Genomic DNA, 14,007 nt, shown 5'->3' on the forward strand with positions numbered 1-14,007 from the left:
CTTCTTAGCACTTGGGGGATTTTATGACAGTCCACTTCGTGGCTGCAGTTTAAATATTTGATATAGATTTGGTGGGAGTGAGTTTTAGCTCAGACTGAGTACAGACATGTTTGTTTCCCCAGACAGTGTAGTATGTTATCCATGTCTGATTTTTTTCCTCATTTAACCAGTACATTCACCTCTGTGTTATCACATCTCTATAACTCTGTTATCATATGAGCAATAAAAAAATAAACCAACGCAAAAAAAACCCAATCCGTCTTTCACTGCAGAACTGTGTCAGCTGTTGTACATGCTGTGTTTCTGATAAACACACCTCACACATGCTTTTTATTACTGCATATCTGGCTGTCTGATCACACTAACCGAGTGAATGAAAGAATGAACCTGCTGTTAGATTAGATTTTGACATTAGCTTGTTTAAAGCTATTGTAATGTCATTGTGTAGAAGGTTTTCTTTTTAACTGAAGACGGGAAAAAGAAAAAAAGAAGAAGAAAGAAAAGAGTCCCAATCACTAAGTCTGATGATATTTATTGATCAAATGTTACAGTTTCACTGCTACACCATACAAAATACAAACGTTTGTTCATACAAGCGCTGCTTGTAGTCGTCTACTCTACCTATGAGTCTTGATACTGATATTTGATAAATGAATGACCCACTATGGCGATGTAGTTCTTCACAAACTCACAACCTACTCAGTTACAAAATGATTAAATAACACACAGAAAAGCCTTTTCCCCTCCCTAACCGTTTCACTCAAACTGTTGTACTCATGTGGTGCCCTCTAGTGGCACAAAGCTCCTGCCGCCTTCTTTTAAATAAATTGTTCTCCACCATCACAGAAAGGGGAGCAGGTTTCATGCTGTCAATGTGGACGAAGGTCACAGACACGAAAGAGGTCTCATCCACCCATACATCGTTCTGCTAAAATAGTGCCTGCAGTAATACACAGTCTTCCTGCCCTTAGGCAAAGACTGAACAGATGCTCACCCGTCCCTAAAGCAGCCCAGCAGATCACAGTAACACTAAAAAGAGTGATAAATAGCACTACCCATATCCTGGTAGGAAGCAGCAAATTTGATTTAAATACTTTGATGTCTAAAGTATGAGTAACAGACTGAAGAATAAAAAAATAATATGTGGAAGCTATTTCCTGGTAAAACCCAAACAAACCTACCCCACCTTGCCCAGGTTGAATTTAGCTGTCCATATAAACATGACAAACCTCCAGAAAAGTGTCATTTCTGATATGCAAGACATGCAGAAGTAAATAATAAATACAACAAAACCCCTGAAATAAAGACATTAAAAAAAACAAAACTAAATTGTACCTTGCCCATCCTTCACGCTCGGATTATTAATGTATCTCCAAACTGCTAAACCGCCTGATTACACTGCGATCATGTACATCTAAACAGGAAATGACAGGACATAACCGAATCAGACATAAGGCCAACTCTTGAGTTGATAATCCTGATATAGTTAATAAATAATCCTGAAATGGCTCGCTATCCAGAGCATACCAGGTCGGCAAGTCCAAACTTCTTGCATCCACAGTTGAAATGTACGTAAACCCAGATTTTCATACCCGTTTGCATAAGATAATAGCAGGAACTTAAACACTGAGGTTCTGCTGAGGTTGTGGAGGCATGTTCTGGGCGTCTTAAAAAAAGGTGTTTAAAAAAATATCTCTATATTGTGCTTCCAAGTGTTACTAAGAATTACTTAAATTCTGAAGGACACATACAGTGTGACACTGGTGGTGCAACTTAATCCACAACTCCTCACAATGACGTCTTGACGAAACAAATCGCAACATGCATCATGACCACCACAACAAAAGAGGTTATAGCCAGACCAGCGATGAGCAGCGCAGCCGGACAAGTCCGCTCAGTGCAGTGGATTAAAGCCAGTGTCAGGTGCATCCCCTAATATCAGTGTGGTGTGGCTAAGCGTGGGTGAAGGAGAAGCCAGACGGAAGGCTGGATTGATCGAGTGCAGTGAGTCCCTCTTGTTGCTTCGGCTGAACGGGGGGCATGCAGTGGCCGCTGGCTGGCGAGCTTGCTGCTGTGTGCAGCCAACAGACGGCGAAGGCTCTGAGGTTGGGGCTGCGCGGCTAGAAACATTCAGGACCTGAGGGGTAGTCTTTGGGGTCCCGGGGGAGCAAAGGACAGGAAAGTCTGAGGAGTGGACCACCCTCTCCAGCACATCCTTTGTGCTCTGAGTGCACTGCGTGAAGAAGAAGAAGAAAAAAAGAGCAAAATCAGGAAAGGCAGGAGCAAAATGTGTTAAAAAAGAAGCCAAGCTGCGAATGGCATGAGAGTAAAAACAGGACAGGGGTGTACACAAAATTCTGCAATCTGATTTAAGGAATTAGTTTGGAAGTCATAAGAAAAGTGAAAGCAATGGGAGCTCTGATGGCAGCGCTGTGATAAGATGGAGAAGCTTGGAGGACGTGAGTTCGATGCAGAAAATGCAATTAGAAGGCAGCCAAATATGGCAAAAGGTTTACAGATGTGCACGGAGAAGCTGCTTCCTGTCTTTTCTTCTGGCTTGAATTGGGAGCAAAGAGGAGGGTAAAGATTATGCAGACTTGTATTCGACTGCGTCTCCGTGCATCTCATGGCAAAGAGGAAAGAAAATCAACTGTTAAGAGGTGGGTGAGTCAAGCAAATGTTAATGAATGGTAGTGAAGCATGCATATTCACAAATATTATTCACACCATCACCACAAACCAGTAACAATATCTGCTCCTGTTTAGCTTTATATTCAAAACCACAGAGATGGCAGCTACAGCAAACAGAACTGCAACTGTAATGTGAAGGACGGAGGCACACAGCGGAGGCAAGTGAAGAGATGATGGGAGTGGTTTAAGGTTCAACCCTAGTCTTACCATTGACCATCTATATGCAGCAGTGACCTTCAGGCTGTGCAGGACAAAGAAAAGTCCTGACAGTTCTCCTCCTGGCAGGGTGGATACAGTACAACACTGAGTGTTAACGCTTTTATATAGACAGTAAAGTTACAGGCGTATATACACATGTGTTCATTCAGAAGGACAACACAACCCCCTCATTCCCAAAGAAAAAAACTCAGACAGGCACAAAATAAAAAGTAAACAAATCTCAAAATACAAAAATACTGTTTATTTAAATACACAAAAAACAAAACTGTTATTGTATGAGTGCAAAAAATAGAAATTCTTTTAAGATTATGGCTAATAACCTGCATTTGATAAGATAATACACAAATATATTCAAGGCACGATTTACCCAACACACTAAAAGAAAGCAGCAATTCTGTCCATCAACTGTCATTACAGCATAAAACCAGACTGGCAGCAGACAAAACAACATGTTGAATTCTCTGGCAAAAATAACCACATATTAAGGTGTTTAGTGTAAACAGCACAAATTAACCGTTATGTACATCTGCAGGACTCAGTGGTGATTTTAACGCATAGTTAACTGGTCATGATGCCAAACAGTTAAAAGAAACTTCACTGGTGAGTTTTCGATTTAGTTTCTTCTTAGTTTCCTTAATCAGTTCTGCAGTGACTGTCTGGCTCTGTGTTGTGGGTCAGTTCTGAACCATTAAAACTGAGCTCTAGTGAAGCTGCCGTTAAAAGCCCGTAACGGTTCAAATAAAAAATAAAAAAAACTAAATAGATACAGCTTCTCTCTGGCAACAATAAAAAGCTCAGCTCTGGCCATTTTGCATTTGAGGAACCATAGCTGGAAGTTTAAAGGATGGAGGAGCAACACATTGGGAACTATGGGACAGTCAGTATTTGGGAGGGATCACAAGGTTTTTAATCCCTACCATGTTTGCATCATTCTTGGCCCTGAAGGGGGGCAGCTCTATATCTGAGGCAGACGCAGCAGGGATCGGCTCATCCGGAGGAAGGAAACCTCTTCTGTCGATCAGACTGGAAACCAGAACACAAGATTGTTATGATCCACCAGGGTGTAAACTGCATGTGTACTTTAACACCGTTCAAGTCTCTGCAATGATACAGCTGCAACAATGCACAACTACAAGACACCATGCTGCCACTGTATTCAAAGCAAGATATACAAAAATGGCCTGAACTAATACAATGACTTATGGTCAGAACCTAAGAGTGAATCCCAATATTTACAGTGACTTGGAACACTCCGAGTCACTGCTGAATCTGCTTTAAACCATTACACCATTGGCAGGATGAAGCCTCGATGCCACTGGTGTAATGGTTGGCAGGATGGATCCATGCATTCGTGCTGTTTACACCAAATTCTGACCCTACCATCTAAATGTTGCAACAGAATTCAAGACTCATCGGAGCAGATTATATTTTTCCAGTCTTTTATTGTTCAATATTGAACTTCTGTGAACTTCAGCTTCCTGTTTTTAGCTGACAGAAGCAGCAACCCGTGTGGTTTTTTGCTGCTGTGTCAGGTTCAACGTTTTATGTGCTCAGAGGCGCCCTTCTGCTTAAACTCCGTGACTATTTGAGTTACTATTGCTTTCCTAGCTTTAAGCAGTCTGGCTATTCTCCGCTAGCATCACCAAGGCATTTTCACCCACAGGACTGCCGCTCACTGTATATTTTCTCTTTTTTGCGACCATTCTCTGTAAACCATACAGACTGTTAGACATTTGCATCAACAGGCTAAACAAACAGTGTGTCCGGTGAACTCTCCATCTACCAAAACACAGCAAGAGGTAGTCATGTCAAGATGAAAACACATTTTATAGTAGCAGAAGCTGCTCTAAATCAGCACATACAGATATTAAACGAGATGTGAATGAACATGTTCCCTGGAATACAACAAGACATCTGCTAATCAGAGGGCAAGTTTGGAGGGTTATCCATGCAGCCAACGGCGGGGTACCAAATCTTAATATGACCTAAAGCATCAAAAAGCTCAGAGGCCGCTTTGTGTTTCTAGACTGCGAGTTGTTAAGGTGATTAGTGAGACACAAGGGTGAACTTGATGAAAATGTGTTAAGTGATGAGGAGGACGTCTTTACTCACCTCGGAGGCATGGGGCCGCATAACGTTACGCAGCAGTTAGTTATAATGCTGTTATAAGTGTATGGGTTTTCAGACTCCTCTGCACCCCTTTTACTTGACCAGGATCCCTTTATCTGCATGACAAGTAAGCTGTGAGCTCCACCGTTTTCAGCATTTTATGTGTATTTTAACAAAAATCAAACAATCGTGAATTCAGCTTTGCCACGTCAGAATAGCACTACTCACATCTTCATTTGTGGTGAGATTAGAAGCTACTAAGTAGGTGTGAAAGCCTGAGAGGCCCAAAATAGACCAGATGGAGAAGAAACAAATCACCAACTCCACCACAGTGCACAAAGAAAGTCAAGGTATAATATCAGTTGTTGAAATGGTAACCAAAGATCCATGATGTTTAACGATAAACAACTGTCATTCATGCATGTCTGTAAATTGAAAATATCTCCCCACTGCTACATTCAAATCTGTGTTGAGCATTTTTCCCTTCAAAATAATCTAAATATCCCAAATACCTTAGCTACTATAAGTATATAAGTCAGTCTTTACAGAAAAAAACAAAAAAAAACATGCTAGGTATGTCTCTTATTTAGACACAGAAATGTTTCGGGCAATAACATAATGTCTTATATGTAATACACAGCATGTGGAAATTAATCCACAGTCATCTGTGACTGTGACTAATGGTTACGTCTATAATTGTCTCACGAGACATGAGGCAGCAAACTTACTAATAGACAGCAATCACACTAAAAGCACCTCTAACACTCTTATCCTATTAAGGGTGGGCATAAGCTGAGGAGCAGCGGGAAGTGCTTCGACTGTCTAACACAGCAGAGTCACAGACAAAGGATATCTTGCAGGGCTCTCTTCAATGGCTTGAACGAAGCTTTTACCTTCTTGAGAAACTGGAGAGAAACATCAACATCAGAGACAGAGGAATGTTAAAGTCTTTGCTGGTAACGTGACAGATACTAAATGTGTTTAAGTACTTACGCAGGGTGATGTGTGTGATGACACAGCCAAATATAAAAGACGTGAGAAAAGACAGGGAGATGATGAAGCTGTAGAAAAAGCGGTAATTGCGTTTTCCCACACAGTTTCCCACCCATGGACAGTGGTGATCAAATCGTTCTGGAGGGGAAAAGAAAGCAAAGAAGGCATAAAGTTACAGTCATTAATTTCAGTGACAAACTACAAATCTCTGTGGACCAATCTAGTGGATCTTTTACAGGATTTCTATCTGCATTGACACATCACACGCCCATTCATGTAAAGTGGAAGCAGAGAGCGAGAGGGCTGGTTAAAAAAAACAAAAAAGAAAAAAAAAAACTACAAAATGATCAACACAGTGGCAAAAAGTAACACCAGAGGTTTCTTAGCTGGGACAGACAAAAAGGTGGACTTGTTACTCAAGGTAAAACGTCACCACAAAGCATTCACAGCAGCAGAAAACACAAACCTGGACTCATCTCAGAGCAAATACAGCAACATAAGAGCAAACCAGGAGCATTATGGAAAAGAACAGTAAAGTGATAAAAGCTGTATGAGCCTAAGTGTTACATTTACCCTAATTTAATGAATGATAAGACTTAATCAGGCAGCAATCTTGGCTGTCTGAGCTTTATCATTTTCAAACTAAAAGAAAAAAAAAGAAGAAAAAAAAAAAGAAAAAAAAAAGGGTTTTCCAAGAAAAGTGGTGTCAGCAGTGTTTCCCAGCAGGTCTGTACGGAAACATAGAAGGCATAAGACACAGAAAAAGTCACGCATTTAGGTTGTATCCTAAGAAATGAGGAACAAAACTCCCAACTTCCTCAATGTGTGTATAAGTGATTTCAAAAGTTTAAGTAAAATCGTAGAAAACCCAATCAAACTAATAATCTTTCCAACCTTTCACAATAAAGCGCCATCGTAGTGGTACAATCCCTTCACAGGGAGCAAAGTAAACAATGTGAGGGGAAGCGTAGTGAAATTTAGGACTGAAAATACAGTAACCTTTGAAGAAACAAAAATTATTATTTAATTATGTACTCCCTGAGAGTTTGTTAGGAATAAATTCCGATTTAAAACCACTGCCTGGCAAAAACCTACAGCTCATGAGGCAGATTTATGAGCTTTTCTTTATGGCATACATGGAGAAGTAACAGTTGTTACTATCAAACTCTTTATTTTACTAAAATAATGACCAAATGCTAACCACCCACTTTCAACTACATAGATCCTGCATATATGGCTAAACTGATTTGGTTACTTTAAAAAACAAATGTCAGGTCATGTGTTTATGGGTTTCACTTCTTTTTTTTGTAGGCTCTTGGTAAATTTGAGGTTTCAGGCTATTGTAAGTATAATGTTGGAACACGCTCAAGGAAATGTATTATCATTCTGATATTTAAACATTAGTGTTCCCCACTAAGATAAGCTTCATTATCATTGTAAGCACAAGCATAGAGGCAAACATAAACAGTCATACTATTAGAATGAAACAGTCATAAAAAAAAAAAAATGTTCTATTCAATCATAAATAAATGAGTAATAATCCTAATAAAAGCAGCTTTAAGAATGGCATAGGTAGGCACTGGATATAATAGCAATATTGCACTTTGCACTTAAGGTAGATGGATTTGGGATTCCATGTGTAAGTTTATTCTCACCTACACAGTTGTCGCACAGGCTGCAGTGGGAGGTGCGAGGAGGGCGGAACATCTTACAGGTGAAGCAGTATTTGAGCTTTACCACCTGCTGGTTGATGAGGATCTCCTTTGTCCGCGGAGGAGGGCGGTATGTAGAGGATCCTGAGGTATCTTAAAATAGACATGTACAAGGGGGAGACACTTCTTTAAGGTGTTTGCATTTCAGCAAAACAGCTCAACCAAGTAACTTCATAAAAATGGGGAAGTCAGTAGAAATCAGACTATACCAGGCCTTTGTGCTCTTCAACCATGACCCAGAGTAATCAGCTTAGGTTTGCAGCTCAGCAACAAACATGTCCCTCAGACACCCCACCCCACACACACACACACACAGATGGAAAAGCTCTTTCATTCCATCTGTCCCACAGTGAGTAAGCTGGAACTACATATGCCTCACCTATCTGCCGCTCTATGTCTGCAGCTTCATCTGGAGTGGCTCTGGGTAAAATGCCTGGATCGGTAAAGCTGGTTCTCAGCAGGGAGATGGCCACAAACACAAAAAGCACCCCGCCGATCACAGGTATGAAGATGGTCAGGTGCTTCACCAGGAACGGGCAACTATAAATGTATATTCACATAAAAAAGGGGGGTATAAACTCAGACGTCACAAGACACCCTCGAAAATAAACACGTACATTTCGACTCACTCAAATGCAAAGAAAAGGCCACAGGTGACAACAATAAGGCCCATTGTCAGAGGAAGGACACCGCTCTGTCGGGAAAGAATGAGTCGCCCGTCGCAGAAAAACCTGTTCTTCCCGGGGAACACTTCCCATTTCCTCCGGGGCGACTGTGCCTTCTTCTCCCCGAGATTCTGCGCCGACAGCGGGGTCACCGACAGTGCCCGTGGATCTATCTGCTGGTACTCGCAGTTCTTCATCGTGTAAGCGGTTCGGAGGTAGCTAAAGGCACACACAGATAGACCTCTCTTTTCTCGTCGTGTTTCTTCTTTTAAAAAACGACAGTCCTCTCAAGGGTCAGTCAGTGTAACTTTATATTTTGCTTCTTACTTTCCCATCATGAAAGCTAACACTAGCTAGCGTACCAACAAAGGCATTCTTCTCCGTAGTTCACAGTCTGAATCAACCCCCAGGTTGGCGCGGGGTTAACTACCATGTTTGGTAGTTAAATTAAAGCCAAACAGAAATATGACTGCCCATGCTGTCAAATTAACTAGCCTCAATTAAAAATTCAACCCTCACAGAGGAGCTTCCACTCCGTCTTCACGGGAGTTCCTTTTTCTTTCACAGTCAGCTACCGTACGTCATGGCGTCATCGTAACGTCATCACGTACGTCCTGATGATCATCCATAATGGGGAAAACGCGTCTACCCTGCACGGAGATGACAGGAAGATCAGTGGCAGGCGCGATGATAATCTGTTTTTATTGACACAGGCTGTGTTTTCTCTATACTAATTTATACCCGTGCCGAAAATAACATTAAAAAAATGTTGCATAATTTGTTTAAACAAACATTTGTTTAAAATATGACATTTTTGTTTTAGTGTGTTTGTGATTGGGTTAATGAAAGAAAAATTGTATTTAACAAAAAAAAAGCAAATCATCTTCCTTTAGTGCCTCCATTTCACCCTGTCTTATCCTTAACACCCTCTAATCACCTCATTATGCCCTTCTAGATCCACAAATCTTCTCTGTGGTCTTCCTCATGCCCTTCTGCCTAGCAGCTCCATCTTCAACATCCTTTGTCCAGTATATCCACCACCCCTACTATCCTTTCTCTGCCCTGCCTCTCTAACTTTGTCTAACTGCTTTCGTTATCTCTACTCTTTATATGTTTTCCTTCCTACTTGTCTCCTTCTCATTCACACACACATATTCTGTCTTGCTTCTACTGACTTTAATTTCTCCCCTCTCCAGAGCATACCTCCACCTCTCCAGGCTCTCCTCCACTTGCTCCCTACTCTCACTACAGGTCACAATGTCATCTGTGATCATAGTCCATGAACACTTCTGCCTGACCTCATATTTTCTGGAGAAAATAGGTTATAGCCTATTTTAGTATCTCACCCGATTGCAGTTGTCAACAGGATGTTGTGATAGTTGACAGATTAAAAAACATATTGCTTCAAATAGTTGTACACCTGCTCTGTCATTTCAGCTGTGATGTCATTCAGAGTGTTTCCATTTTTTTCATCTTCTTTTAGCTCTCATGTCATATTCTGTCATCTTTCCTCAGAAAGAGGTCAGCATGATCAGTCACATTTATAGCTCGTATTCAATTCTGTTTAAACAACAAGAAATCGTAGCTCCACTCGCTACAGCTCTACAGCATTACATGAAAACTGATGTTCCTCATCCACGTCCTTTAGCTTTACTACAGTAGTGGGGTAATGTAATCTGGCAAGACTCTCACCTGTGCACTTATATTTCCTTTACTTTTGAATTAGTCTCTTTACACCACAGCTAGACAGTGATTCTAGGTGTGTATCACAGTATCAGTGGCCTAAAATAACAGAAATCCATTGTTCACTTGTGGCATATGCTGAATAATAGCTGTCAGGCTGCACTGAATGGACACTAGTTTGGAAACTATATAAAGATAACTGTCAGGGTTCAGTTGAGTTGGTGGTGTTAGTAAAGATTTTTCCATAAAAATAAGTGTAGCAGTTCTGCACCAAGTTGTTTCATGAGTTTACTTTGCACGACAGTAAAGAATTTAAAACTTTTACATGAAAGAAAAGGTCTTCAGCACAAATGTCATCTTTCTTTAGATTTATCGCGTGTTATCTGACATGTTAACACAACTTTGGCAACAATGTTCTTTAAAATAAAATTGCACATTATGGACATTTTACATCAATGCCTCGTGAAAGAACAATTACCATTAACACAATAAATAAATAAATAGAAGATGAAGAAAAAAAATTAAGGTTCCTGTTTTGTTTTTTTTATTCTCACTCAAGTCCCGAGACACAAACGGGAGGATTCAAAGAGCAGTGACTTCAGGAAGAACTGGACATGAAATAAAAAGTGTTCCCCTCCCACGTACAACCGTAGTCTCCCAATATTTACACCCAACTAGAGTCCATTAAGATTTCAGTTATTTTCTACATTTGTTCTCAAAGAACACAAAAACACATTTGACTAAAATGTGCAAATGAAACCTGGCAACTGTATCATGATCAAGAACTGGCATTAAAAATGTAATGTTGTCACAGAAAGCTCTGTGCAGGACCGGGCAAGGTCACTCCAGTAAGACACAACTTTCTGGACTTTGTGCTGGCTTTGTGTTTTTTGTCAAGTGTGAGTTTAATTATCTAAAATGTAGCATTATATGTACAATTATCTCTTTGACAAAATCACTGTCCTTTTATTGCAATTAATGGTTATTATTGAAATACCAAAGGATCCCTGCTGAAACACTGACTTTACAGCCTAGTCCTGCACAGAACTTTAGCATTAAGAGCTTGAAACAATGTCTTAAGTCAAGTCCACGGCAAGAAATTGCAATGCAGTGCAAGGCCCAGTAGCCAGTAAGAGAGGAAGTATCCCAGGATGCTCTGTGTGGTAGAAGAACAGGCTTTTAAGTGTGGCAGGAGCGCAACAATAGGATTCTGAGGTGTGTGCTTGCAGCTATTTCTAGAATGCAGCTGCACGTTGGGGTTTGATGTTTTCCTTCGATGAAGGAGTGGCTCATTGAGGAGGAGCAGGTGAGCACTTATCCAGAATGGTACAGGAGACGAGGAGGCCATGAATCGGGTTAGTACCTACAAAGGCAGATTAAGAGAGGAGGGGTGAAGCTTTGAATAGCTTCAAACAAGACATTTTGCAAGACACTCATTATACAACTTCCTTACCTGCACATGCATGCACAATGTCCCGAAAACCAGCAGCACTGCTGAATGCACCACATACACGAACACTCGAGGGTTGAAGAATCCAGGCGTGGGTTTGTCAAGCCCTTTGTTTGCACTTGTGTCCCAAAGGCCGAGTCTCACACACAGCTCTGGATTAGCTTGAAAGTATGCATAACAGGCAATTATTCCAAGGGTGGCCATAGGAAGAGCCAGAAGAAAGTTGGGTATCTGCTTCAGCTCAAAATAACGGAGGAAGCCCACATCCCAATATACATCCTGGATGTGAGAATAAAGCAGGGGCAGGGGTCTCATACACCAGAGGGGTGGTGGACCGTTTTCATCCGGAACCCGGTAGCCCTTCCGTTCAGCTATTGACAGGAGAGCAGGAGGAATGCTCTCCAAGGAGGTGGATGGTGTGCAAAACGTCCTATAACCATAGTATTGGAAAGCACAGAAGGGTAGGGCAATAATTGCAGTTCCCAAGACAGAGGTCAGCAGCAGACAGATGATGACCCAGATGTAGTGGAAGACTTTACTGTGGCCTTTTGTTGTGGCGCGATACAAACGAATCTGGGAGATGGCATGCAGTGATGGAAGATACAGCAGAAACCCTATGTTGACAAGGCCATTCGATCGTGCTGCGGTAGCTATGCTGAGGGCAAGGCAGGCTCGGAAGATGAATCCTTTCTCCAAGAGATAAAGACCACCGAAAGTGAGAGCAGCAAACAGGCTCTCCGAGTACCCAGCAGTCATGAAAACATTGGCGGGTGTGATGCAGTAGAGCAGGCTGGAGAGCAGAGCAAGACGCCTGTCCTGGAGAACTATTCTACTGAGGGCATGCAAGGCGACGGCGCTCAACAGGAAGAGGGCGCTGTTTCCCAGGGCCACAGCAATCAGCAGCCGCCCCCGCACACTCAGCCAGCTGCTCAGGGGCCACAGCAGCGTCTCTGCCAGGCCCCGGAGGATGACGGGGAAGAGGGGGAAAAACGCAAAGTTGTGCTCGTAAAGATATCCTCTCTCGGCAATGAAGAGGAAGTGCTCAGCATCCCAGTGAGAGAGGCCGCCAAACAACCACTCCACCATCGAGTCCAAGTACAGGGAGTCCTCTGTCCGAGGGGGCCTGAACGCATCGGCGTCATGGTCAGGGATAGCAGCGTTCAAGACAGCCTGAAAAGAAACATTTATCATTATTAAAATACACATGCGTGATAAATACACATGTCAGCTGTATGCTTTTAAAGTATACAGTGACTTTCACTACAGCCTGTAGGTAGAAACGTCCTGTTGTCAAATATGACTCGTTCATTCGAGACTTTTAAGGATGCCAAACTTACCTGCAGAACCAGAGAGAGGCCCCTGGTTACTGTGGCAAACTCCAAAACTGCTCTCACATCCATAGTCACTGATGCGACACACGAAAGCCGGTTACGACAGGCATCAGCTCTGCCGCCAATACGACACTCTCACTGCTGGAGTCGGCATATTTTCTATAAAACATAGCTACAACGGAAAAATAAGTAGTCGGTGAATTAGTTTTTAGAAGTTTGGCGTTGAAGTTAGGAAACGAAAAGAGTAAACACAAATGATATTTTATGGTCTTCGAGCAGCGTTTGTTTGTCGCTCGGCTGAACTCTTTGTCCTCATATCCTCATCCTGCAGCTTCTTTTCGAATGGCACTTTTCTCTTCCGGCGTAAGGGAAAACGTTATTTCAAAATAAAAGTTCGCATCGTTGCGGTAATATCGCTAACACGCCATACATGTCCGCTCCAGCAGGCGGCGCTCGATACTGCCCCATGGACTGGTTTATGCCCACAAACGCAGTTTTTTCCCCTTTCATTTCATTTCATAAATAGAATTATAAGGATTTAGAAGTTTTTTATTGATATACACATTTCTGAATATTTTGTTTTACTGCACTGATATTTGGGTTTGATGGCCTGAAACTATTTTGATTAAGTTCATGTAAAAGAAAGCCCATAACTTTGTGTTTTGCAGCCTCATAAAGTACAATGAGACAATCTAGTAACACAGGGGTGTCAAATAGAAGGCCTGGGAGCCAAAGGTGGCCTGCAAAGAATCTAATCCGGCCCACCAAAAGACTATAGAATAAAAAAAATATAAAGGAATGCATCTTGTGACCTTCAGCTGTATTTTCATGTTTTACAGCTTTTCCTGCTGATAAAGACCTCCCTCACAGCCATTTGTATTATACGAAAATAGTTACTAGATAACAAAAAGTTCTTGTTTTTCACTCTCTACTATAGAAATTTCAGTTTAGAAACAAAAAAAGTTTTCTGTGATTAAACAAAAACTGAATACAGGACAGTCTGGACAGTGAGCTACCAGAACTTTTTGTAATTGTATAAATTCATCATGTAGAAAAACAGATGTGCTGAGATGTGACGTCTTAATCTCATATTAAGATATCCCAGAGACTAAATGTTTAGTAAAACTCTATCTGACAACATGTTTAACTCATCT

The 14,007-nt window shown here is 41.5% G+C and overlaps 2 protein-coding genes across 3 annotated transcripts; both read right to left on the bottom strand.

The window, feature by feature from the left end:
• Nucleotides 1-257: 257 nt before the first annotated feature.
• On the bottom strand, nucleotides 258-9,047 carry zdhhc18a (zinc finger DHHC-type palmitoyltransferase 18a). 2 transcript variants are annotated; one of them, XM_040012712.1, is made up of 10 exons: nucleotides 8,354-9,044; nucleotides 8,104-8,264; nucleotides 7,668-7,817; nucleotides 6,013-6,150; nucleotides 5,873-5,924; nucleotides 5,248-5,350; nucleotides 5,023-5,135; nucleotides 3,828-3,933; nucleotides 2,899-2,969; nucleotides 2,120-2,233 (listed from the first exon to the last, which is right to left on the bottom strand). In XM_040012712.1, exons 1-9 carry the CDS (start codon nucleotides 8,584-8,586, stop codon nucleotides 2,928-2,930), a joined length of 1,098 nt encoding a protein of 365 aa, XP_039868646.1. In that variant the 5' UTR covers nucleotides 8,587-9,044; the 3' UTR covers nucleotides 2,120-2,233; nucleotides 2,899-2,927. The 2 variants fall into 2 exon arrangements, with proteins under 2 accessions (XP_039868645.1, XP_039868646.1); XM_040012711.1 differs by lacking the exon at nucleotides 2,899-2,969 and having other exon boundaries at nucleotides 258-2,233; nucleotides 8,354-9,047.
• A 1,291-nt stretch (nucleotides 9,048-10,338) lies between these two features.
• Nucleotides 10,339-13,218, bottom strand: pigv (phosphatidylinositol glycan anchor biosynthesis, class V). The gene is made up of 3 exons (XM_040012710.1): nucleotides 12,860-13,218; nucleotides 11,526-12,692; nucleotides 10,339-11,435 (listed from the first exon to the last, which is right to left on the bottom strand). The coding sequence occupies exons 1-3, from the start codon at nucleotides 12,920-12,922 to the stop codon at nucleotides 11,154-11,156; spliced, it is 1,512 nt and encodes a 503-aa protein (XP_039868644.1). The 5' UTR covers nucleotides 12,923-13,218; the 3' UTR covers nucleotides 10,339-11,153.
• Nucleotides 13,219-14,007: the final 789 nt, after the last annotated feature.

Source organism: Simochromis diagramma, unplaced genomic scaffold (assembly GCF_900408965.1).
Source record: "Simochromis diagramma unplaced genomic scaffold, fSimDia1.1 OVJJ01000618.1, whole genome shotgun sequence".
Lineage (NCBI taxonomy): Eukaryota > Metazoa > Chordata > Actinopteri > Cichliformes > Cichlidae > Simochromis > Simochromis diagramma.

What these genes read in the sequence shown, in the direction of transcription:
- zdhhc18a (XM_040012711.1), bottom strand. Translation starts at nt 8,586, where the DNA reads ATGAAGAACTGCGAGTACCAGCAGATAGATCCACGGGCACTGTCGGTG. An exon ending in AGACATAGAGCGGCAGATAG is followed by an intron (nt 7,818 to 8,103) that starts GTGAGGCATATG and finishes GTCTATTTTAAG; the next exon opens with ATACCTCAGGATCCTCTACA. An exon ending in CCAAGAATGATGCAAACATG is followed by an intron (nt 2,234 to 3,827) that starts GTAGGGATTAAA and finishes TTCTTCACGCAG; the next exon opens with TGCACTCAGAGCACAAAGGA.
- pigv (XM_040012710.1), bottom strand. Translation starts at nt 12,922, where the DNA reads ATGGATGTGAGAGCAGTTTTGGAGTTTGCCACAGTAACCAGGGGCCTC. An exon ending in GCCTCTCTCTGGTTCTGCAG is followed by an intron (nt 12,693 to 12,859) that starts GTAAGTTTGGCA and finishes GTTTCTTTTCAG; the next exon opens with GCTGTCTTGAACGCTGCTAT. An exon ending in CATTGTGCATGCATGTGCAG is followed by an intron (nt 11,436 to 11,525) that starts GTAAGGAAGTTG and finishes CTGCCTTTGTAG; the next exon opens with GTACTAACCCGATTCATGGC.